Source organism: Sceloporus occidentalis, unplaced genomic scaffold (genome assembly GCF_023333645.1).
Source record: "Sceloporus occidentalis isolate IW3139 unplaced genomic scaffold, rSceOcc1.0.p SCAF_4, whole genome shotgun sequence".
NCBI lineage: Eukaryota > Metazoa > Chordata > Lepidosauria > Squamata > Phrynosomatidae > Sceloporus > Sceloporus occidentalis.
Window position 1 is genome coordinate 18,923,710 of NW_028316984.1, and position 25,377 is coordinate 18,949,086.

At 42.3% G+C, this 25,377-nt stretch overlaps 1 protein-coding gene across 2 annotated transcripts in view; it reads right to left on the bottom strand.

The window, feature by feature from the left end:
* NRP2 (neuropilin 2) overlaps positions 1–25,377 on the bottom strand; it is a 229,475-nt gene that overhangs the window by 90,675 nt on the left and 113,423 nt on the right. For both annotated transcript variants that reach the window (XM_089519341.1, XM_089519342.1), the window contains exons 7-10: positions 24,549–24,704; positions 7,483–7,627; positions 4,579–4,928; positions 1,586–1,730 (exon numbers count right to left, since the gene is read on the bottom strand). In XM_089519341.1, the coding sequence (XP_089375467.1) occupies positions 1,586–1,730; positions 4,579–4,928; positions 7,483–7,627; positions 24,549–24,704 (796 nt within the window). The remainder of the gene's footprint in view (positions 1–1,585; positions 1,731–4,578; positions 4,929–7,482; positions 7,628–24,548; positions 24,705–25,377) is intronic.

Here is a 25,377-nt window from a genome sequence, read left to right on the forward strand (position 1 = left end):
TTAAAATGATAAAAAAGAGCATTTTGAAGGAGCCAATAACAAAGTGAAACTCTAGGGGGCAACAGAGACAACCAAACATGTAATCTATAAAACCCAGGTTTTCTTCTTTTTAAAAAATAAATAAATTGATAAATAAATAATCTAATTAACAATAACACAAGAAATAAAATCCCACTCCTCCCAACATTAACAGCAACAAATTGATTTCCAGTTTCCATCTTATCAACAATTATGGATTGATTCTTTAAACCCCACATTCCATGCTCTGATTATAAACAAGTGAAAAGTTGTTCACTAGATTCTTCTAGATTCTGTCACCTTGTTCTGACTAAACTCTCTTTCCTGGCTTTAACTGACTCTCCCCACTGGCTCAGGAATATTCCGTTCATAAGAGGAATCTCTTCACTAACATTATAAAAATTATTCTGTGTAGCTTCATAAACTTGAATTATGCATTTTGTGCTTTTTAGCTGGTCCAATAAAGGTATCACTGTTTTGCGAATTTTGGATTTTGTTATATTACAAAAAAAATGTGATGTACAATCAGCTCTCTGTATCCATGGACTCTTCATTCATGGATTCATCCATTTTCTATAAGGGGCACCATGTTACCATTTTGGTATCCACACAAGGTGAGAGGGTGAGTCCTAAAACCAAACCCCAGTAGATACCAAGGACCCACTGTACTATGAAAATAAGAGTTCCAAAGTCAAATAAGCCCTTTTCTTGGGATAGATTCTCCAGCATTTTGATGTTGTTTGTTTTCAAAAATGAAGTTTTCAATGTTTTAAGGATTACAGAATTACAACTCAATTGGTTAGTGTGTGGGTGGGAGCGAAGATAATCTTGTTGAGGTGCTGGGCATTTCAGCACTAATGGCTAAAGAATCCTCAGTGGTTGGCGAGGAGGGCCAAGACAAACGGTAATGCAGCAATGGTGATGCCATTCCTTTTTAAGTGTTTCTGTATTTGTAGTTTAGTTGCTTTTGTCACTGCAGGTGGTCTGGCCTCACTACAAAGATATGGTTGGTATCAAAGGGACTTGTAGCATTTTGATGTGCATTTTTTTTTTTTTTTTTTTTTGGAGAAACTAAAATCTCCAACTATTTTATTAAGGTCGTGTCTGCACTGGCCAAGACACTCTAGGGGCAGCCCAGAGTATCCTGGCCCTGGAGCTGTCCAACTCCTCCCATTACAAAGTAATCCATTCTGTTACTGGATGGCTGTTTGCACACACATCCTACTGAACCAACTGGCATATCTGCCACCTCTGTAGGTCATTTTGCTTTGAGGTCAGAACAAAATACCCAGCAATGATCACATGACTGGGTGGTTTCTTCTGACCTTAGAGTGAGTGACTGGCAGCATCAGCACTGGATGGCTCAGGGGAATGTGTTTTAAAGGTAAGATTTTTTAAATACATTATAAGGGGGGTATATTCTCATTCTACTACTGGATGGTCTGGACAGTATCCGGTCTGTTTGCACTAGAACCAGGGTTTTTGCTGTGTGTTGTCTGGTCTCCCTGCCAAGTGGAGACAGGACAACAGTTCATTATCTTTCTTTCTTTAATTTAAGGAGGCTTACCTGTCCAATCACACCCAAGCACTTCCAATCGCATTCCAATCCCTGCTGGAGACCATCTTTCTGGGTGAACCCTGATGTACTGTGCAGGAACAGGATCAAACCGTCGAACTTCAGGGGTATCGTAGTGCATGTTTCCTTCGAAAATCTTGGAGACAAACAGAAGTTAAGCATGATTCTTCTTGGCTGCTAGCCACTAAAAATAAAGGGTTAGTGCAAAAAGTATTCTGAAAGGGGCTGCATTATTCTGGGACATCTGTTGCTCTTTCAAGTTTGTTTGAACTTCTGTATTTTATTGGAGCAGCAAATATGCCCCCCCCCCCAAAAAAAATAATAATAAATCAGAACAACCTGGAGAATGCAAGTGGTTACAAAGCAGTAACTGGAAGGAGGGAATGTGAGAATGCTAAAAAGAAACTTCCCAACTTTTGTCTGTTAAAAAAAGGTTTTTTTTTATCAGTTTTCATCACACAAAAGCTTCCTATCAAGCACAGGCATTTTAAAACAGAAACTGAACGACACAAGAGTCCATGTTATTTGCTTAATGATAGTGTTCTCAGGTTGTCTTGATGAGAAGAGATGACTTGAAAGCAGTTTTTCAACTGCCTAAGTAACAACAACAAGAGACTAACATAAAGAAGAGATGGCATACCCATTTACCATCACCTCAAAGGGAAGGTCAAGAAGCAGGGCCACACAGTTTATTAGCAAACATTCCCTAATTTCAAGTGCACTGGTGTTTGACCATTGAAATCAAAGTGCAAAGGGTAGCTGCAGAATCTCCTTTCCTGATGCTTTTAAAAATCAATCTTGAAGGGAAAGGGTCCCTTAAAATATATTAGCCTGTAAAACTGGGGGAGAGGGGGAGCCTATGTTAATTTGGTGGCAATAGGCAGTACAGTGTGACACCCAGTGTTGCTCAGGATTTTCTGAAAAGCTCCAGATTAAATGATGAGCCTTTTAAATATGTTTTAAAGCAGGGATGGCCTGGATTCACTTTGGGACTGCCTTTCCTATGTGTAGACAGTCAACCATCAAACTGGGCCTTTGACTCTGCCCCATGTGTACCAGATGATGTGAGGACGGGGGGGCAGGTCTAGGTTTTCTGACCTTTGGGGAAGCCCTTATCTTTGTCCAAACACCTACAGTCATGTCTAGTAAGAAGATGAGAGAAGGTCTTCTTGGCAACTTCTCCCATACTGTGAAATTCCCTTCCATGGGATGCTGGGTTGGCTCCTTCTATGCTCTGCTCCTGCAGGCAAGCAGAGAACTTTTGATTTATGCAGATTTTGGCCACTAACTGGTGATTGCAGGAAGGTGGGAAGTACTGCATCTTTCTCATATTTGCTATATGTTAAATATGTTTACTTTTTTAAAACATTCACTCTCGTTTTTAATATGTTGTTAAAATAATAGTTGTTTTCTAATTGTTTAATATTATGAGTAATTTTCAGGTGTATTCTGTTATAATCTACTCTGTTAACGGCCTACACTAGGAGAAGGACACACAATATAAAATAAATACATATTCAAGTATACTTTTAGATACAAAATCTTTCCTTGATTCAGAGGCTCTCTAAATTGCTATGGAGTTCAAAAAAAGCACAAAAACAAAACAAACCACCCCTCTTAATGACCTTATGTCAGCTACAACAGAGACTCATGTGAAAAAACCCAAGACAGGGTATTATTTGCTGATATCTCTGCTGGCTGCAGATAGAAGGACCGAGAAGAAAACTCCCCCAGAGATCTTCCCAAAATGGATAAAACAGGAGGTCCCCCCCTCTAGAAAGCAAGTACCTGAGAAGCAGTCCATATGGCCCAAACATGACACTTCATCTTGGTTCAGAACTGGGCTGGGCTACTCCCCATCTCCCCTTCCTCTCCTCCCCCAAAAGAGTTTCTGACCAACTGAGTTTCACACAAGAAAAAAACATGTTGCTGTCAAACGGAATGTAATTCATCTGACAAAACCACACAGCATGCTTTGGCACAAAATGTGCATCCTCTTAGCCAGACCCTGATCTCAGATACACTGACTCAAATCTGGTATGGCTCTACTGACTTCTTGTGTAAACACAGTTAGTTTCTGTCTCTCTTCCCAATTTCTTTCTACATCACACAGAGGCCAAAGCCTGGTTACAAGGAAGGATGGACCAATCAGTGAACCTCTACCTGCAGTCTGAAATGAAAAAAGCCAAACATAGACTGAAGTGTGTGAACAGGAATATCTTCTATTTGAGTCCCATCCATTTTCTGACCATAGGAAGTGAATTAAAAATAAGGCCCGATACAGACAGGCCAAAATAAAGCTGCTTCGAGTCACTTTGCAAATATGTTGTTTAAATGATACATGCGTTCTAAGAGTCCAGAAGCCGCACCAAAGCCATGCTCCAGTCCTAAGGACTGGAGTGCAGCTTTGGTGCAGCTTCCAGACTCTTAGGATGCATGCATCATTGAAACACCATATCTCCAAAGTGACTCGAAGCAGCTTTATTTTAGCCTGTCTGTATAGGGCCTTTGTCTCAGCTGGAGAGCACTGGACTAGGTCCCAAGACCTCTCCCAGCTTATAAATGCTTTTCAAGTGTTGGGATAATCATGCAACTTCTGTCCAGGCAGGAACTTCCTATGGTCAGAAAATGGATGGGACTCAAATAGAAGAGATTCCTGTTCACACACTTAACCAGTACTGTTATCTAATCAGACACACTGCAAACAGTATAGGATGCAACTCATTACTATTCAAGAAGAGCAGTGAGGGTGGTGTATGATACTCAAGGAAATACTGTGATTTACACAAAGATTGTGAGCTAGTGGGATTATTCCTGAAAACATATATTTTTACTGAAATGTGTCCAGCCATGGTAAAATTTCCCCACGAAGAAAGAAACAGACTTTCAGGGAAATACACAAGCAGGAAACAAATGAAACAAATGAAAGCATCAATGAAAAGCAATTTCATATTCCCTGCTGCATTCCTGTGGAGACTTCCTACCTTAGCTTGCATTGTTTTGGGGTCCTGTATATATTCCCAGTCTTTGCCATTCATGCTGTAGGCCACTTTAAACTTCTTCACGAAAGCACGGGCCTCTGCCACATTGATGCTGTCCCCACCTCGGGCCCCTTGGACAATCACTCCTTTTACATTCTTAGGGACTCCCAGGTCCACCTGCAGCCACTCCTCTCCAGGCTGTGCTTGTGGGATGCGTGGGAACCATCCAGAGCGGCTGCTGACCAGGCGCGCAACACTGGGAACCCAGTGGTATTCTCTGGTAGAGGAAGCCGAGATCTGGGAGTCTGGGATGAGGCCCGAGAGCATCCCAAGCATGTTTGAGCAGGGTGAATCTGCGTGAAAAGTGGAGGATGGTAGAAAAAGAAATGAGTATAACACACACACACACAAAACAGATTTATGATGTAAGTAACAGAACGGCACAGGAGGAGTACCATCCCACTGCGACTAACTGCTAGGTACTGAAATGTCAAAACACTTAAACCAGCTGTGCTTTGCGTTATAACAGTCATCACAGGCTGCAGGGGCCCCTCAGTGGACGTTCAGAACATCCTCACTATTGCAATCTTTGTCCAAATTGCTCTCCACTTCCATTACTTCCAGCTAGCCTTGTCTTCCCAGCCCTCAAATCTCTCAAGTCAGTAGAAAAACAGCACATCCAGTCACAGCATCTTGGCTGGTACTCCAGTTCTCTTGAAAAAACAAATATCAGTTAAGTCCATTCAAATGAGAGATAAACCATAAGTGGAGACCATAATATTAAACAATGCAGACAAGGGCTTGGCTCATATGGTCTTTTTATGTGGCAATAAAATATCACTGGAGCCACAACTAATACGAGTATGTGTGTATATTTGGGGAGGGGTATAAGGAGAGAAGCTGGCCTACAAATATTCCAGCAAATCAGGGAAGTGAGTAATGGGCATGTCTCAGAACATTCTGGGAAAGTTTTTTGTGAGTTTTTCAGGTATGCGGCTGTGTTCTAGAAGAGTTTATTCCTTACATCTTGCCTACACCTGTGCCTGGCATCTCTGAAAATGCCAGCCACAGATGCAGGTGAAATGTCAGGAATAAACTTTTCTAGAACATGACCACATAGCCCAAAAAGCCCACAAAAAACTACGGATGCCATCTGTGAAAGCCTTTGACATCACATTCTGTGAAAGATTTCAAAACATGGGTTGAGCTACGAAATGCTGAATTGCAGTCTTGGTACCTCAGAAGTCTCATTGGCATATCAAAGGAAGCAACTTACTGTGACCTTAAAAATCACCAGTGTATATCCAAATGGTGCATGAGCCAGGGCTTCTTGGTATATGCATACACATCTTTTGATTCCCCATCAGTTGATAACTGCTGCATCCAAGTGTTGATTTTCATATGAAGAAACAATAATTTTTTAAGAATCCCCCCCCCCCCCCCCCAAATTGCTTGGCACAAGCCAGTAGCATTGATAACAGACAAGATAACCAGTTGGGTCATCCCTTTTGTTAGCCACCAACTATCCCAATCTCATGATTGGAGCAGCATAATATGGCACTTTCCCATCCATCCTCATTGCCTCTCCTTTGTGAGTTTATTTCATATATCTCACTGTGAGTCATTAAGCACAGAGAAACTAAGTGACAAATGTGAATGTGTGAAGAAGTGCTGAGTCAAACAGTAAAACATGCAGAATATTCTCTTCCCCTCTTTTCAGAAGCTGGTGGTCCTTGGTACACACGCGCCTCTTTCAATGTCACTGCTGGATGGTGCCATATTTTAAAACATGGGGGAATTTCAGCTTTTATCTGTACCTGCTTTAATTTTTCAAATCAAGTCCCAGCATTGGGGGGGGGGGGGGAGATAGAAATAAAATATCAACCCCCACCCCCACTTAGGTCAGGTAGGAAGAAGAAAAACATCATTCCTTACCCTGAAGGTACTTCTAGCATTGTCCACCTGACTCAGATGGACTATATACCATAATCTGGATAATATAGACTAATGTGTTTGAACAGATGTGATATGGAGCAATGGCTAAGAGCCACACTTAGCAATGTGGGATTTGTCTGGGCTATCAAGACCTCCTTCAATAACTTAGCTGAAATATCTCTGAACTGTTAGTCTGAAGTGTCTCAGGGTCAAAGTAAATATGAGATTTGTAAATGCATTTTACAAATAAGTATGCGCTTTGAAAAATGAAAACAGCCACTGGGGAGATACTGTTGTTGTTAGTGATAATTCTAAGTTCTGTACCAGGTACTGTATAAATGGAGAGTTTCCTCTCAAGACAAAGATCAGCTTCAGAGGGACTATCTTCATTAGGATATCAGTGGGGAAGTAAAAAGTTAATTCCCTATACTGTTTACTGCAATTCAGATCACAATGAATCTGGGAGAAAGGACCAAGAAAGCACCTCCTTATTCCCTCAGAGGACACAACTTCAGCACAGCCATAATTTGAGAGGAAGGTGGTGGTGGGCAAGCACTTGTCAGCAGCCTGGTCTCATTTCTGTCTGAATTTATATCCATTGGGTACTGCAGGTGCTGGGACTATAACCTCCATCAGCTTAGCCAGCACAGGCATTGGTGAGGGATGATGCGAGTTGTAGTACAACATTTGGAGGGCTGCATGTTCCCTATTCAGAGGAAACTTCTTGGTAGACTGAATGTAGATTACTCTTGGATAAGACAATGTTTGGGTGCCTCCATATTTAGAATTCTATACTGCTCTAAAATAAGCCAGCAACATTATCCTCAGTGCACTATAGCTGCCTCTGCACAGGAGGTTCCTCTATTGCAACTGTGGAGGTAGCTAGGCTATCTTCCACATTTATATGTAGAGTCAGAGGCTGGTGGGAGTCTCTTATTCTACTTTATATTGGAGCACCTTAAAAATGCATACCTGTGATCCGACAGCCATAGAGCTCCAGTCGCAGAGCAATCCCACTATGCCAAACTTGGGGGCGAATTCGCACAAATCTAGTCAACACTGGAGCATGGATTTTGTTCAGAACTACCTCTGAAGCATCAGTATTAGCCTGAAATACCTGGAAAAGAAAGAAGGCGAGAAGGAGAATGAGAGGGTGTCAGTATAGCTTTATAATTTCTTTATCCAAATATAAAGGGATGGAATGAAAAAGAGGAGAGATGGGAATGGGAGGAGTAGAGAAAAGCAGAGAAGATCATGGACTGCCAACTTTTTAATTAGCTTCTCCTCCTATGCCTATTCAGATATTTTCTGATGACAATGCTCAATTTCCATGACATGGAAACATTCACCTTCCAATTTCTTCTGATCCAGCTACTGCTGAAGGCAATGAGCATCCTGAATGGATTTGTTTTCCTGGTCAGTTGACAACATGAAGGAGGAATCTTATGAACACAGTTTTTTTCCCTACTCTATTCTGCCAAATATTTGAATGCAATCTCAGACAAATCAATTAAATAAAAAGAGCTTCTAGTTTGGGATGGACAATTCTGAAACTCCTTGGCATAATTCCCAGGAGTGCAAGATGTTCAAAACACTCCTAAAATCTAGAGCCCACTTGCCTGAAATAGAGCATACAAGCAAAAATTAGCAGTATTATTTGAACTACTGACTTTACGCATTTGTGCTTAGGTTTCAATATTTACAAAGTGGGCGTATTAATGATTATTCTCTTTTGTAAACCTTGCCAATGAAGATTCAAATTGCCCTGTTAATAATTAAGGAATTATTGCTGCTATTGGAATGCTTTGGTTTCTGCCATGTAAATAACCCTCTCTCTAAAAGAGAGGCATGCCAGTCACTTCCCTTCCATCCACACTCACTTTCATACATGCATGCACACACAGACACACTCTAAAATAAAAACATTTTTAACAAGACCTTAATTTGGTGTAACGTATGTTGTAGCATTATTCAAACAAACTCCTGTCTTACCAGATGGTCATAATCAATAATTACCATATGGACCATCTTCTCCCACCCTCTTCCTTTCACTACTTTAGTAGCTTGGGTAAGTGTCAGCAAATTTTGTTCCAGGCTTTGTCTTCTATGTGGAACAAGAGGAAAAGACACAAAGAGTGCCTAGAAAGAAACAAAGCCCCATTTCTACCCTAGGGAACTTGAGACGTTGCTTTTGAGATATGTCCTCTACATGCCAGGAGACTTGGGGCCTTGTGACTAAACCACCATCAGTTTTCCAAAACAGAAAATTCAGTTTTCATTTGATTTTCCCTTAGTATGATTAACTTAGTGCTGAGATCTTCACTGAATTTGCATCTGGCTTCCTGTGTATCTCGTTCAGTGCTGGATTAAGTAGAGCTGAATCTAACTAACATTGACTGCAAAGGGGAAAAAAGTTAAACCACTTAATCTTAGAATCCTGGGATTCAAGACAAGGCATTGTTTGAAGATCCAATGGCATTTCCCTCATATTTCAGGAGAACCAGCATTAAAGGGATAATACAGATGTTTCCTGGGTTTGAAACAATTAACTTTTAGTCATCTTGGGGCAGAAAGAGTTTGCCAGAGTCCATGTATCACAAGTGCAGTGTCCTCTATATGAACCTACTCTCCACAAGAATGCACGAGATGGCCATTCCCCAGCATGAAGCGTGGGAAGCAAAGCACTGATGCAAACCATGAAAAGTCACAGCATGCTAACAGAATGTTTGTGAGCCTTTGGGCAAAAGGCCATTCATAGGCCTTGCTAGTCTAATGCTGCTCCTGGACATTTTAAAGCAAGGCTGGTAAGAATATGTGGTTTTCCTTTCTGGTGTTGTTCAACTCTAGTTAGCACCAGTCCAGCCAATGGTCAGGGACAATGGGAGCAGGAGTTCATCAACATCCCTAGTTCTGTTATGAAGGGAAGACACTGCCCTCAAGGGTGTACAAAGTACATTCCTTTTGCACTGCATAAACATTGCCAGCCCTTTTTAAAAAACAATTTGCACAAATCACATACCTTGATTTGATCACCTGCAATATTTTTGTTCCCCTTGATCTATTCTATTCTCTATCAATTAATAAAATGTGTGTAGGAGTGGGGCAATGGCCATCATGAATGGGAGGTGTTTTGTGCAGTTTTATTTTTCATTTATTGCTGTAACTGGCACTCACAGAGATAAAAATAATAACAGCCTTATGCACAGATATTGGCAGAAGTAGGGGCTGATTTCAGACCTCTCAATGGTACCTGGGCCCTATGCTTGACTGAAACTGCTGCTGACATTGGTCATGCACAAGAGATCAAAAGGAATTATTACAATAGAGAGAGTGTGCTAAAAATGGGGAGATTCTGGGAGAGGTAGTCCAAAAAATGAGCCTTCCAAATCTTGGAGAAGAGATAATTCTAGCATATAAAGGAGAGTACAAAATATATTAACAGATGTTTGGATGATTCTGCAGCTGGGTTGGGATTTCGGATGTTCTTCTATTCAGATGAATAGTTTGTTATTATTTATTATCTTATAATTAGTTTGGGGGAGCAACAATTTGTGTGAGAAACATTTAGCTCTCCAGATATTCGGCCTACTTCTTCTGAAGAGAGCCAGCACAGTGCAGTGGTCGGAGTGTGGGACTATAAGACAGAGGATTAGGGTCTGAATCCCTTCTTGGCCACAGAAACACATTGGATGATCTTAGGTAAGTAACACTCTCTCAGTCTAAGAAGGAGGCAAATGAAAGCCCTTTCTGAACAAATCTTCCCAAGAAAACCTCATGATAGGGTTTGCCTTAGGGTTGCCATAAGTCAGAAATGGCTTGAATGCATACAACACTGTCAACAACCTCTGCAGTGCCTTCCTTGCTAAGGCTGGTGGGAGTTGTATGCCAAAACCTCTCAAGGATCAAAAATTCCTTGCTCTGACTTAGAAGGTGAACACAATTATTTTGCAAGTCCAGTAGATCAACTCCAAGAGATTGTGACTGCAGCTGAAGAATTCCTCAGACTTTGTATAGTGGTGAGGCTCTTGCCTTTAAGAGAGTGAAGTCAAGTGTGAGCGCAGCAAGGAAGACTTTGCAAATCTGTGTTGATAATTGTGATTTGGAGTAGATTTAATGTGGAACAGAAATGCTAATCCAGAGAATATAGATCACGCTGGTACTGTTTAGAAACACAGCATGGTTGATGTGATTTTAATATCCTACTTTATCCCAGCAGAACCCACCCACCCCCATTCCCTGATCCTTTCCCTTGCTCAGCAGCCAGCAAATACCCTCTTCCAGCAGGAGGCCTGGAAGCATCAGTATCTGCTGAGACTGGCCTTCTTGTGCACCAATAACTGAGAATACATGCGAGAGGATATATTTCGACACTGCAGTAAAGCCAGCAGCTTTGTGTCAGCTCACAAAGCTGATCTGCAGCATGTCATCTAAGAACCTAAGACCAAAGAGACCAATCTGGTCCTCCTCATGCCTCCCTTATTCCAATTTCCCTCCTAATCTGTTTTTGCTGCTTTCTCAACTTCTGCTACAACCTCTTCCTTCTCCAAACTCCAATCTAGGTGCCTCTGAAATTTATTTATATTTTCTCTTCCAGCCACCTACTCCTCTGATTTGTTCCATATGGCCATCACTCCCCGTTTCCTTAGTCTGCACACACTTGCTTTCTTTCAAAGCTTTCTTTGCCGTATGAAGGGGGGCATTGTTTACCTCCAGCAGTGTGCAGTGTGCCAATAACTTTGGCAAGTCTTGTTTACACTCTAACAAGAGCTGGTGGAAAGAGGGAGTAGGGTGGGTTATGGCTGTACATCTTTATCAATCCTTTCTCCAGGGCCAATAAACAGCCCTGAGATACAACTCTCCTTTCAAAGAGAAGAAAAAAAGTGTTAATAACCTTACTGGTGTAACACCACTTCAGGCTACATTCATTCATTAGATACCCCATGATTCAGCCAGGTGCCTAATTCCAAACAGATGGGCAAAGCCTAAAGGTTTCTGGATTCTTCTTGGCCAGGCCTTACCTTCAGAAAATTGCAGGATTTAGGTTCTGTGTAACTTGTAATAACAATCAGACAGAGCTCTCCTGGACAGATTGTGCCATTTCAAAGGCCAGGGAGCAACTGTTGTTAGCCTGGGCTTCAACCTTTCCTGAGCAATAATTGTCTCCCAGCTATTGCACACAGACAAGAGTGATACAGAGCACCATGTCCAAACTAAATTACTTGTAGTATTTCTTCCAAGGGCTTTAAATGGTAACAATATTATCTCTTAAATTCTATACAGCTTCAGTGTCTTTGTTGCTCTTCTTAACAATGCTTTTTTGTCATGAACTGTTGCCACTAAAAGCCCCCAAGATGCTGTCTTGATCAAATTCCCTAAGTTTGTTTCCAAAGTTCAAAATATAAATGGCTTCACGTTATCACTCTCCTTAATATTTAGCCTGTTCAGCTAAGAACACTTCCCAGCTGAAAGGGAGGGTGTGTGTGTGTGTGTGTGTGTGTGCGTCTTTTCAGGCTTGGGGCATTATCAATTCAGGGCAGCTGACACCTGTCCTACATGCCATGAAGGATCTGTGTCAAGCCCTGTGCCAATAGATTTTAGTCCAACTGGTCTAACAGTGACAAGGTGCACAAGTGGAGAGTTACTGCTATCATCAAGAACAAAACCAAAAGTTTGACAATGGCTAATTTTCTTACCACTGCAAAATTTGTCTGCCCCACCACAATGCCCTCTTCTACTGATGGGAGTCTTATCTTCATTTGCAGCAGTGAACCCTACTTGCTGGTACACTCCTACCCACTCCTCAACTCCTCCCCCATTCTAGTTTGGTAGAAACTCAAACCTGCTACCTTGATGTAAAGGCAAGAGCAACTGAGTTATGTGCATATTCTGAAACAAACTGACTCACCTTGCAGATCCTGGACTAATGAATACAGTAGAAAATAACTAGTTTACCATATAGATTTCATACCTCTCTAAATTCAGTAATTGGGTTCAACCTTAAAACTGTTCTGTGCAAGTTGCGTGCCTGCATCCATGCCCAGCTGCTGCCATGACCACCTTAAAAAGATGGGTCCAAATTATTTTCAGACTAACATGATGTAATAATGGGTGACAACCATCCCAGGCATGTGATATGGGGGAAGGAGAGAAAATATGGTTGCATAAGCAGCCACCTAATTTCCATGCAAGGTTCATCATAGCCTGGCATATTGGCATGTCACATCACTCCCAGAGGCATTTTCAGCCCCTTTAAAATAAGTGTGGTGGCAGTCGTCCTTTTGAGCAGCATCTGTTATCAATTTTTTTTAAACCATCTTACAAAACTAGACTTATTCAGGAATGTAAAAAAGCACCACTGGCTGTGCTGGCTGTGGGGTTTTAGGAGCTGTAGTCCAAAATCCCGATTCTCCCAAATTCTGCTCCATTTATATCATGGTGCACAGCAGGGACAGCTGGTACCTCCCTTGCATGTGCTAACCTGCTTCTGGATTTTAGGTCAAACTTTAAAAGAGCTGTCCAAGGTGCTGGACCTATTTTGGGAAAAGGGATAATGTTTTTAACATTTGGATTAGAACCCAAAGTGGACTCACTGGCCCACTTATGTGGAAACCCCCAGCAACCACTGATACAAAGGACATATGCACTTATCATCTGCCTCTAGCTGGTTGGAGTCAGCATTTCTGAACAACAACAAAGCAACTCATTCCTGCTCTACAGGATGTGGTACCCCAAACTGAGAATCCATACATAATCTAATATTCACAGGCATAGTACTCAGTGCATTCAGGACATCGGTACCATTTTATGTTTCTTCAGATTGACCTCCAAAATCAAAACATGTTTGAAAAGCTCAGAGTTTGCTTCCTCCTTCTGTGATCCTTGAATCTGATCTATTTCCTGAGAGTCTGAATAACCTCCAGGTTTTACTGAAAATAAATGCACAAAAAAGCAGCTTCCCAAGGCATAAAGGACATCACTGAGCTACTATACTGAAGGAAAACATAAAAAGTTCTGAGTTCCCAGAAAGCAGCTTTTTGTCATTGTCTTCACATAACATTACTGAACTTCACACTCTTGCACAGAATTGATCTATTTCATCCCATACTATCTCAGATACTTACAGTGGTGCATAGGCACTTGCTTAGTGGTACCCTAGCATAACAGCATTCAGTGCAGTTATGCTGGCTACATGACCACTGGAGCCATCCTCGGATGATGCTGGCTCTTAAGCTTAGTAATGGAAATGAGCACCCCCCCTACAGTCGGTTATGACTAGACATTCATGTCAAGGGACTACCTTTACCTTTACTACCCTAAGGTACAAAGAAATCTTAACAACACTCATGCGCAATTCTGGTCCATGTGCTTTTTGGAAAGGTGTGGTTTCTCCTTCAGTCCAAGGGCCAAACTGAAATTCAGAGGAAGTCTTGAGAGTAACACCCTAGTAGAGGGCAGGGTCAAAGAAAAACAGTGGGATCAAAAATATCCACAGATTTCAGCTTAGTATTCTTACTGCCAGCAATTCAGTTAAGAGAAGCACTTTGGTTTCTTTTAGAATGAAGAAAAAGCTGCACAAAACCACACTTTTGGGAAACCACAAAGGGATGGCATAACAGGAAAGAGTTGCCGGGGGAACCCTGGTGCTGGACTGGGAGACTAGGAGGATCGGATATGGCTCCAGAGCCTGAGATTCTTTGCAGTGCTGTAGTGCAAAGGTGGGCAAAAATGTAGCCTCTGGAATCCCCACCAATGTCCCAAAGCTTCCCAACTCCATAAAATATTTTTTTTAAAAAATACTGGTGGGATTTTCAGCAATTTTTGCCTTTAAATCACTCTGAAAGCTCTTCCAAATGCATGAAAACATGAAAATACTCTCAACCGTACCCCACAAGCACCCTAATGTCCTAAACTACCTCCAAATACCAACATTTTCTTCAGGTTCACTCTCAAAATAGCAAAAGGAAGAGATATGCCTTCACTTCCTGTTACCATTTTGAGAAGGTCTGCAGAGAAAAAATGGAGGCATTTGGGGCTTGTTGGGCCAGAGGGGACTGTGGAAGGAGATTGGGCTCTGGCCTCCATCCAGTTAACCACCTCTACTCTAGTGGCTCACTCCTGGTTAAACTACTCATGAGCCACATGGAACACGCAAATGGTTCAAGTATGACTTCTAGAGAGTTTACATACTACATATAGCAAGCCTGCTCAGCTTGTGAGAGGTAAAGCATGCCTACTCAACTTATCAAAACACAAGGCAAAGCAAGACACCAGCCATATACTGTCAGCCTGTTAGGACCTGATCAACATCAGTGTGCTTCTGGCCAATGCAGCCAGGTTTATGGAGCCCTGGTAGCATGGTAAGGACCATTGTGTCCAATAGAGAAAGATCCTTTGTCATTCTGTGTCTTCTCTCTCAGAATACATAGGCCTATGTTGGTGTCATGCATACCATCTCCTATAGAACTGACTGGACATTTTTGTACGATGTGTAGCCCTTGCATTCAGTTAAAGGCCACGGAATTAAAGTTGCACAGTAATGCTGGCATGCAAACAGATGCATGCTGCCGGCTAATGCATATTCCTCCCCTCCCTCCCTACCCTGAAACAGACATCCTTTGGATATACATTCAACTGTGCACAATCAGTCATGTATTTGGTTGCCCATGTTGTTGAGCAACTTTGCCACTGACTGCAAGCATTGCATAATACTATCAATGTGTGTCTCCACAAGCGGAGGTTTATGCTACAGAACTCTGGTCACTGTGATCAAGGAAAGTGCTGGGGAAGAGAAGGAGGTAGGCACACAACAGAGAACACTTGCCTTCAGGTTTGAGGGTTTGGCTTTGGGAGGATCAAAAGGAACAGAGTCTAGAAACTGAAAAAGGGGTGTACAAACACACACGCACACATGTACGTTCATTCCACATCAGCCTAAACAGAGGAATGTGTGCAAAGTTGGCTGGTCAAAGGAGTAACACTTATTTATTTATTTTGATATTATATAATACGTAAAATCACGCATGTTGGCATATTAATGACTTTGCATTTTCTTTTTCCATCCAAGGAAAAGCCATTTTTGACTGCAACTGTACCGAAGATGCTACCCAGCTCTCACCTCACCCCATGCATACACTTAACATTTACCTCTTGTTTTAGGCTACAGGCAGAAATGTTATTGATAATCAATAAAACCCGACTTACATAATTAATTTGCTTTTAAGACACTGAAGGACTGTGGAGACATGAGGTGGCTCAGTGATGTGAATGTACCCCTCCCCTCTTCCTTCCCATCCCCTCCAATTCTCCTCAAATGTAAATCAAACTCATGCTGCTCTTCATGTTAAAATGTTCCCTTGTCAGCGCAGCCCCCTTTTTTTAAAAGTTGCATTAGTTCCAGTGGATGTGGGAACTCTGCCAGCTGCAGTGTCAGAAGCGAAAGCCAAGGAAAAGAAGGAGGGAGGGAGAAAAGCGCATTACAACCAAGAGGCAGCTTATGATCCCAAAGACCCTTCACCTTTATTTATTTTTAGTGCTGGTTTTTGTCGCCAAGAGTTTTTTAAGGACGTTAAAGGGAGAGAGAAGGGGATGGAGGGAATGGGAATCCAGAAGAAACTTCTCTCCCTCTGTGCGTGCCTGGGTCTGTCTCCCTGGACCTCTCAGATTTAGCGTTGGATTACATTACCCCTATGGAGACAGAAAACCCAAACAGGATTAGGGGTTCACGACTCTGGGTGAAGGAGAAAAGGGAGGGGAGCCTATGGAGGTGATCTTTCTGACAGAGAGAAAGGATTTCAAATGGGGAGCAGCTGGATTTTAGGCACACAGAAGGGTAGACAAGCAAGGAATAGCACTGATCAGGCCTTGGAAAAGTTACTTTTTTGGACTGCAACTCCCAGAATCTCCCCACTAGCCTTGCCGGCTGGAGAACTCTGGGAGAGGTGGACCAAAACAAGGAACAGTTCCAAACAACAGTCGTTGAACAAATTTGTATGTGATATTTGGATGCTGAATGTGCATTCCATATGTGAGATTGACTCATATATAAAATGAACTCATTTGCTGTCAAATAAGGGTCTTGAGTGTGACATCTGAACAGGCCTTTGTCCACTACAATAGACATTCAAGATCCTAGAGTAAATGTCCATCCCCAGCCAGTATGGTCAGGGATGATGGGCTATGTAGTCCTCCCAATGCAGACCCAGCATTGTGAAATCTATACTAGGACTATTAAACTATGCACATAAAATAGAATCCCCCCCACCCGCTTGCAACTACACTTGTCCCTCCCTTTTTGCAGACATGGAGTCTGAAGTCTTGCTCCTTTGTAGATAGTAAGCGGGTAGGGACAAAATGCCACGTGCGAGAGCACACCACCATTGTAACCAATGGGGACTCAAATATTTGTGTTTTTCTGGATTCACTGTCAATATCACTTCATTGAAATTCTAAGATGTGATGAGTTCTTTCACTTCCAGAGATTTCAAAGCTCACAAGAGGTATATCTTACCTCTTAAAACATTGAGGGGGAATGTGTAGCCCTATAAACCTGTTAGACTATCACTCCCATCATCCGTTACTACTGGGTATATTGGACAGGGCTATTGAAAGTTGCATTTCAGAAATAAGGGACGAACATTTTGGTGCTAGCTTTTGTTCCTTCATTTGACATAGATGTTATAAAACTCACAGAGAGAGGAGGGAAGAGGAAAGAAGAAGAGACAATATTAGGATCATATAGTCTATGTCTTGTCTTCAGGTGGTATCAGAGGAAATGTGTGTGGACTTTGTAAATGCTCAAGTAGCTTCTGACCTTGGAAATGTCATCCTAGTTCTTTGTGTGCTGCACAGCCTTGTACAGTTAAATATTAATTTGCACAGAAATTGTTTTAAACCTGTGAAAGGAATATTTTAAAGGCTGAGCACCCGTAATGTGAAAATCCAGAATGCAAAACATTCTAAAATCTCAACCTTTTGAGCACCGACATGATACCCCAGGGAGAATTCCATACCTGATCTCATGTTGTGGATGATGAAGTACTTACATATAAAATTACGTAGGGCAGCAACAGTGGTGGCAATAAGCTCCAGCCACCAGGTGTACATTCTTTGGGCTCCCCCATTTTCAGACAGCTCACTAGTCAGCTGCTTCTACTTTTGAGGTAGCAGCTGTGGTGCTGCTGCTCATTTATTTGCAAGGTGGAAATGGGTGACTGGTGGGCTCCACAAAAGCCAGGGAGTCTGAAGAATCCATGCCTTGTGGGTGGGGCTTTTTGCTGTCTGTTGCTGCTTTGGAGCACTTCTTCACTAGGTCTCCTGTGATTATTTTCCTGAATATTACCACAGTTGGTTAAATCCAATATTTAATATTGTTGAAAATGTGGTGTAAAGATTTTATGTTTACATCTGAGTCCCATCTCCATATCTTATTATGTATATGCAAATATTCCAAAATTCCCCTGCAAAAAAATAAAAATAAAAAATCAGAAACACTTCTGGTTCCAAGTATTTTGGATAAGGAATACTCAAACTGTGTGTGTATCTATATCTATATACACTATCTTACCACCAGCCAGCACCAGCACCACCTCAAATTAAATCCTAACATTTTAGCCTTTTGAGGTGCAAGATGAATAACTTGAATGGCTCCCCCTTCTTTCTCTGTCTGATAGACATCTCTGAGATGGGCCACTAAACTCTTTTGCAACAACTATCAGAAAGTTGAACTAGACCAAGTCCCATCTCTATACTGGCTGGCCTCAATTCCCTTCTCCTTTTTTAGCTCTTTATGGTGGTCCAGCTAAAGATCCTTGTTATCGTTTGCTCCACCAGATGCCTGGTAAGTAAAGATGGTGCCCTAATATAGGTAAAAAGTTGAGTTTTGTTGATATATATGGAAAACCTGTGGTTTGTTTTAGTGCACATGAACACCTCACTTCTCAAAGCCAGCAGGTGATAAGCCCTCAGCAGAGTCTGAAAAAAAGTTATTGTTTTTGGGCTACAACTTCCAGATTCTGTAAGGCAGGTTGGAGAACTCTGAAAACCTGTACTCCAATAAAGTAACATGTCCAGGCTGTGGCCCTCATAGGCTGGAAGTTAGACTGAAGCAAAGCATTTCTAATCTGGAGTGGAAGGAAAGATTTTTCTAAGTTTGGAGAGATTCATCTACTTATGTACCACTGTTCCCCTTGCTCCAGTATGGACTTCTTAGAAAGTAAAAGTCTATTCAATACATGCTGCCAGGTCCATTTCCACAGAGCCAGAAGCTAGGAGTGTGGGGCAGAGATTTCCCCACCTCTTTGTCCTGCTTCTGTCCATCCCTCATCCTGATCATCTTTTTCACAGATTCCTGCACACTTGTTGCAAAGTACATATTAAGCCTTGGTTTCAGGAAGATTAAAGGTTGACTGTTGAAAGAAAGAAAGAAAGAAAGAAAGGAAGGAAGAAAGAAAGAAAGAAAGAAAGAAAGAAAGAAAGAAACTCTCTCCTTCACGCTAGGAAAAAAAAGGAGATCATTTGGCATTGTTGAGAGTGGAACATATGTTTGGAGAGTTCAATCACTTCCGGCCAAGTTCAATCACTTCCGGCCAAGTATCAGGTATATACATGCCCTTCCATGGCCTTCTGTGCCATCTCACTCTCTTCCTTGCCAAATCCAACACTGCTCTCTATGAAAAGCAATGCAGCCATTCCCTACTGCTATAAGCTCTCATTAATCTTGTTTTTTCTCCTCTTTATCCAACTTATCCCTATTCCCTTGCCTTTGGTGCACAGTATCAATGCTGACAGCAGCCAGGGACCTGGAAGTCTACTAGCCTTCACAGCTGACAGAATTTCCCCCCTCCCCATGTCTCAATCTCCAAGGGTGTGTGTAAGGCAAGCGAGGGGGAAAGTTGCCTCTACTTTTTGAAGAAAATATTATCTTTCCTCTCCAGCTATGCTAGACACAGCTTTGGTGCTCTCTCTCGCTTTCTCGATTCTTTTATGAAGATGTAGATGTTAGCTGACCTGTCGGTAGCACTAGTTAAATTTGGCTCAGAGCCCACCTTACAAATTCAGCTGAGAAGGGACTTGCTGCAAGATTTAGCAATATGTGTGCATGTGCATAAGTGGGATTTGACAGAATCCTCTTCTATTCTCTTTTCCTTCCCCTGCATTCTATGGCACCAAATCAAACTGCGGCAGAATTGACAAATCTATTTGGCATGACATAGTTACTTGAGCCATGCAGTATGCTGCACTCCCCTTGTGGATTCTGAGCATTAAATGCAGACATTTGGGGGGTTTATGAAGGAAAGCCCCCTTGGAGAACGGAGGAGGACAGGTCGCTCCCTCCCTCCTGCCGCCAAGACTTTCAATCAATACAATTTGGTCATTCTCACAAGTGAAAATGCTTTTGTATTTCCTGCAGATAAAACTTGCAATGGCACAGAATGAATATGCCCCCACACACATCCATTTTCACATTAATGAGACCCATACACAGCTCAGCTTCTTGATGATTTAATTGATTAGAAAGACTGACATCTCATTCTTCCACTATTATGTTATAGCTCTCAGTAGGGCTGTGGAGTTGGAGTCAGAAAAGATTTTGGATGAAGCTGGACTCAGAGTCAGTAGAAATGTACTGATGCCGAACCTGGCTTCAAAATAAAAACTTGCAATATTAAATACCTAGCTTGATGCCTATTTACCTTCATAAGAATTTAGGAAAGTTGTGCTATTCAGAAATTTGAATTGAATAAAGTATACGTATTTTATGTCCTATCCATCTAAGTAGCCTGATCATTCACGTGGTGGTGATAAAACGCCTTGTGCTACCATTTTACTACAGTAAATTTGTCATTGCTAATTAATATACATTTGCCATTTTTAACAGTCAAAAAAATGGATGAGTTGAAGTTGAAGGTTTGGCATACTGACTTCATAGCCCTGGCTCGTAGGGGCAGCTTTTGACTGAAAACTACACATATTTAGCAAAGAAAAAAAAAGACAAAACAAAAATAGCAACAGTAATAAAAATACTTCCCAGAGAAAACATTCATATAACTTAGGCATGGCCTCAGAAAGTCTCCTTCCTACTAGGGGAAAAAGGAGATTATTTGGCATTGTTGAGAGTGGAAGAGATGTTTGGAGAGTTCAATCACTTCCAGACAAATATCAGGTATATATAGTTTTCTGTGGGTTTTTCGGGCTATGTGGCCATGTTCTGGAAGAGTTTATTCCTGTTGTTTTGCCAGCAGCTGTGGCTGGCATCTTCAGAGAATGCTGGCATGGAGGTGAGTGGGGTATATATACTGTGTGACCTTTGGTTGAGAGCAAGTGATTTACATGTTAGTCTGTTGTTGAATGGCAAGGTCTCAGAGTGTACATTTAATTAATGATCTATTGTCTGCTGGGAAAACCCCTGACCCTGGGTAGTTCTCATTTGCACTTGCTGGGTCTTGATTTTGGTATTTTTCAGGACTGGTAGCCAAACTTTATTTACTTTCAGAGTTTCTTCTTTCTTGTTGAAGTTGCCCAGGTGTTTGTGGATTTCAATAGATTCCCTGTGCATTCTAACCCGACAGTTGTTGACATGGTCCAGAATTTCATTGTTTTCAAATAGCATTTTATGCCCAGGATGGTTTATAACGTGTTCTGCTACTGCTGTTTTTTCTGGCTGACCCAGTATGCAGTGTCTCTTGTGTCCCTTGATTTGTGTTTGAACACTGTGTTTGGTGGTCCCTATGGAGACTTGTCCACAGCTGCATGATAAGCTGTCAACTCCTGTGGCCGTAAGAGGATCTCTCCTTTCCTTTGTTCAGTGAATCATTTGTTGGATTTTTGTGGTCAGCATGCCCCCACATGCACCCCCCACACCATCCCAGATGGGGTGGCATCTGGGGGAACACAGAGATGATGTGGGAAGTTGAGAGAGTGCATGGGGAAACCCTGCCCCTTGCACCGGTGACATCCAGTGCAGACACACCACTGAGTGGGAGACAGGATTCTGCCTTTTCATCATGTGTCTATTTCCAGCCTGACAGCACTGTGCACAAGGAAAAAAATCTTAGTAGGTGGGGATAAGAGTAAGTAAAAGGGAACCATGAGCATGGAATCCTCTGATGTTCTGGCTGAACATGCCTAGAATATTCTCTGTAGTTAGGAAAGACAGCCACAAAGAGTTCCCAAAAGGTAGGTTAGCAGATTCTTGCTTCAGACCATTCTACTCGATGCATAAAGGTTGGAAGTGTAGCCAATGGGATCAGGTGACTAGAGGTGGGGCTGAGATCAGCAGATCTTGGAAAAGTTAACTTTTTTGGATTGTGAATCCACATATCCTCATAGTCTGCATGGCCTCATTGGCCAGTGGATTCTGGAAGATGTACTCTAATAAAGTAATTTCCACCCCACTTTGATCAGGACACATGGCTCCACCACTATATGGGGAAAAACACTTTTGAAGGGGGTTTATATTTCTAGATTAATATGAAATGATGTATTGCTAGCTGGGGTTGATCAGCAAAAAAACAACCGCTGACTTGCCTACTGATGCTTCAATATTATTTGCTTCAGATGAGGACCACTAAACTTCCATGTTATATGGGTTTAACAGAAGAGAACCAGATGTGACAAGAAGGCCTTATCAAAACCCACCTCACATCTCAATTTGCTGTGAATGGCAAATTTACTATAAGTGACAATCTCAAGTAATTTACTGCCTTTTCTTCCTGCACATGATTTTTAACTGTTCTCCAGATCCATGAACACTGCAGATATAATCTCACATGAATCATCTCCCTCTGAATCCTGCTGGAAGATGAAACTTGGCTGAGGTTCATCAAAAGCACTGCTGCTGAGAGCTCTAAGGATTTTGATTTTCTTCCTTCTTTTCCCCTAAAGAGACTGAAAAATGCTTGGCTTCCTAAGTGTAACTAAGACAACACAAAGTCAAGTGGGCTCAGTGCAAAGCTTGGAAAAGTAGCTTTTTGGATTAGAGTCCCCAGAATCCCCCAGTTAGCATGTCCTTTAGGGTTGTGCTGGCTGTGAGAAATGTAGCATTTCCAAGCTCCGTCTCAATGGCTAGTAATTCAGATGGGTGGGGGATTTTAAGAAGCAGGAGAAGACCAGGGGAAACCCAGGCACATGTGAGCTAGCCCTGCCTTTTTCACATCAACCAAGATGGTCTGGAAATAGATCCAATCCAGTTAAGAGTACTGCATGCATGGCCATCACAGTCACGAACCCTGTTTGTGCCAAGGAGTGTAACAGCATTTAGTAGAACTGTTGTATTCCTTTGTCAGACATTGCCGCTCAGACTAGGAAGACTTGGGGTCAGAGGGAGCTGGTGCATACATCCCTATGTCCATGTCTTGCTTATAGTGCCATCATGCCTGCTGAAGTGTTCAGGTCCAGCCCAAAGCAACCTAGCATTCTAAATGCTGTAACTTTTAATACTGAGGGCATAAAAAAGAATCTAAGCAACCAGTGAAAAGTAGGGTCGCCCCACAGGCATATGGAAACAGCAGAACTGAAAACAGACACACAAATATGTGGAACTCAGGGTGTGTATGTCGCAATCCTGTAAGCAACACTAGGCCATTATTGGAATGTGGACTTTTCACCTTTAGAAGTATGATATGCTTCCATCTGCCTACCACCATACCATCCTGAAATCTTTGTGTCATTTCAAATGCAGTCCCAAGCAGTCTTTGGATGGGAGACCACCAGGAAGGGCTAGAAAAAAAAATCATGTTTGACAGCCTGAGTTGATGTTTCTGCTGTCCTTTGGTGTTGGAGATGATGTTTCAGGAGTAGAAGAACCAATGATCTGACTAAGCTGGGGCAACTTTCAATGTTTCAGTGCCAATATCATCATTGCATTTAACTGATAGAACTAAGCAGGCACGCCAACTTCTTAACCCTAGTAAAGGAAGGGAAACATCAGCACTTTTTCCTCTGGCTGCCAATGAAAACCTCCCCAGCTCTAGATTCCAAATGGGAAGAGGAGTCAGTAAAATACTGCAATTCACAGTTACTGGCCACCTTGCTTGGACACAGCAGAGGAGGAATAAAAGAGGGACCCACAAAGCCCCTAACATTTGCAGTGTTTCCTTTAGGGAGGGTTGCCAGTCAGGGCAGAAGCTACCTTCCCTCTCAGGTCAGAGCTATCGCCTTTAGTCAGAGTCCTTATTTCAAAACATGTTCTCCACCCCACCCTGCCACCCTTAAACGTTTGGCTTAACATGGTTTGCAAGTTAAAGAATTCTTGTTCCACAGTATTATGTAGTAAAGCACAAGGGTCAGTTCAGGAAAGCTCACATGACTGGTAGCTGTATTACCTTCCCAGGAGCAGCTATGGCTCTAATATACACAGCTGCACTCCATACAGACAGACAGAACTTCCTCCCTCTCTCTCGTACACCTGCCCTCTGCCGACTGCCCCTGGCCCTTCCATCACTCCACCCCCACCAAGCACACGCTAAGCATTCAGAAGTGGAGGGATCACCATAGGTAAACATAGGCATATTTAAAGAGCCAGGCCCAAGCACAGAGTGCTCAATGCATCACTGCCAACCACTGCTGAGGCTACAGATCCCCTCTCCTTGACAAACCCAACTGTTCCTCATTATTTATTGTTGGGCTTTATACTCTAGGACATTGTGATCCCCTCTCAGGATTTGTGCCCTTTCATTTTCCAGGCCTCAATAACTCCTAGACTACAGTTTCATGTGGTTTTGTGATTGTTAACCCAGCATGTGGACGAGGCTCAGGCCATAAATGCTCAATGAATCTTGTATGACAAAAACACAGGCTTGCAAAAGCATTTTCTACTTCATTTACAGTCAAAAGGCATACCACAGGCACTCCCTCCACTGAGCAAGACACAGCAGCAGCCAGGTTTTCCAAGGAACATTTTTCTCCTCATCCTTCAGTAGATATGAAATATGATTTAGGGATGGAGGGGTGAGCAGGCTCCATGTTTATATAGACTCTAGCTGATTTAAACCTTCCATCTCACCAACAAACAGAATTATTGCAGGGAAGGAAACACTTACCTTGTGATTTTTTCCATGCCGGTACATCATCCAGTCCTCACCATTTGTGCTGACCTCCAGTTTGTATGTCCGAACATAATATCCATTCTGAGTTTCTCTGGAAATGGCACCTTGTGTCGCAATGGCTGTCAGCACTGTGAGAAAGCGGAGATCCACCTACCAGTATTGGAGCAAGTATGAGAGAAAAATGGAAAGAGACTTACAAAACCAGCAACATAAGGGAACCTCTTGTGACAGGAAACATTTAAGGCACTATCAAATATAACATTCCTGAGGCAGCTTCAGACCTAGGAAGCTATTCAGAACTAAAAAGCCATTGGCATAAAACCTGCCCCATGAGCACATCATTTGAATGTGGGATCATGGAACCCAGTAGATCTCTGAGAGTCACTGACATGACAGTACACAACAGCAGCATGTTGTGCTCAGGGCACCTGAGGACTCATCACACTGGGCTACAGCTGCTCTGAGGAAGATATGTCTGAAAGCAGACCTGAGGATTGGGTGCTCAGCTGGTATAAATTAGCATGACAGTATTTCACTTTTAGCACATTGCTGTGACACAGCTGAAGCTTTTGCCACTGGCCGTGTTCAGAGTTGCCTATTCCGTCTAAGCTCTGTTCCAGTGTAAGAACTTAATAGGATCAATTTTAAGACCAGCTGAGTTAACATTCCTGGATGTGCAGCATGTGAGCCATAGAAGGAAATGTTTTCAGCCTGCCTGGGTTTGTTGCAGTTCTCATAACTGAGAAGAGTAGCACATTTTGGAATTGCTAACCCGTCTGCTTGTCCCCAACCCCCACCCCCCTTTTTTTTTGGCCTCACTGGA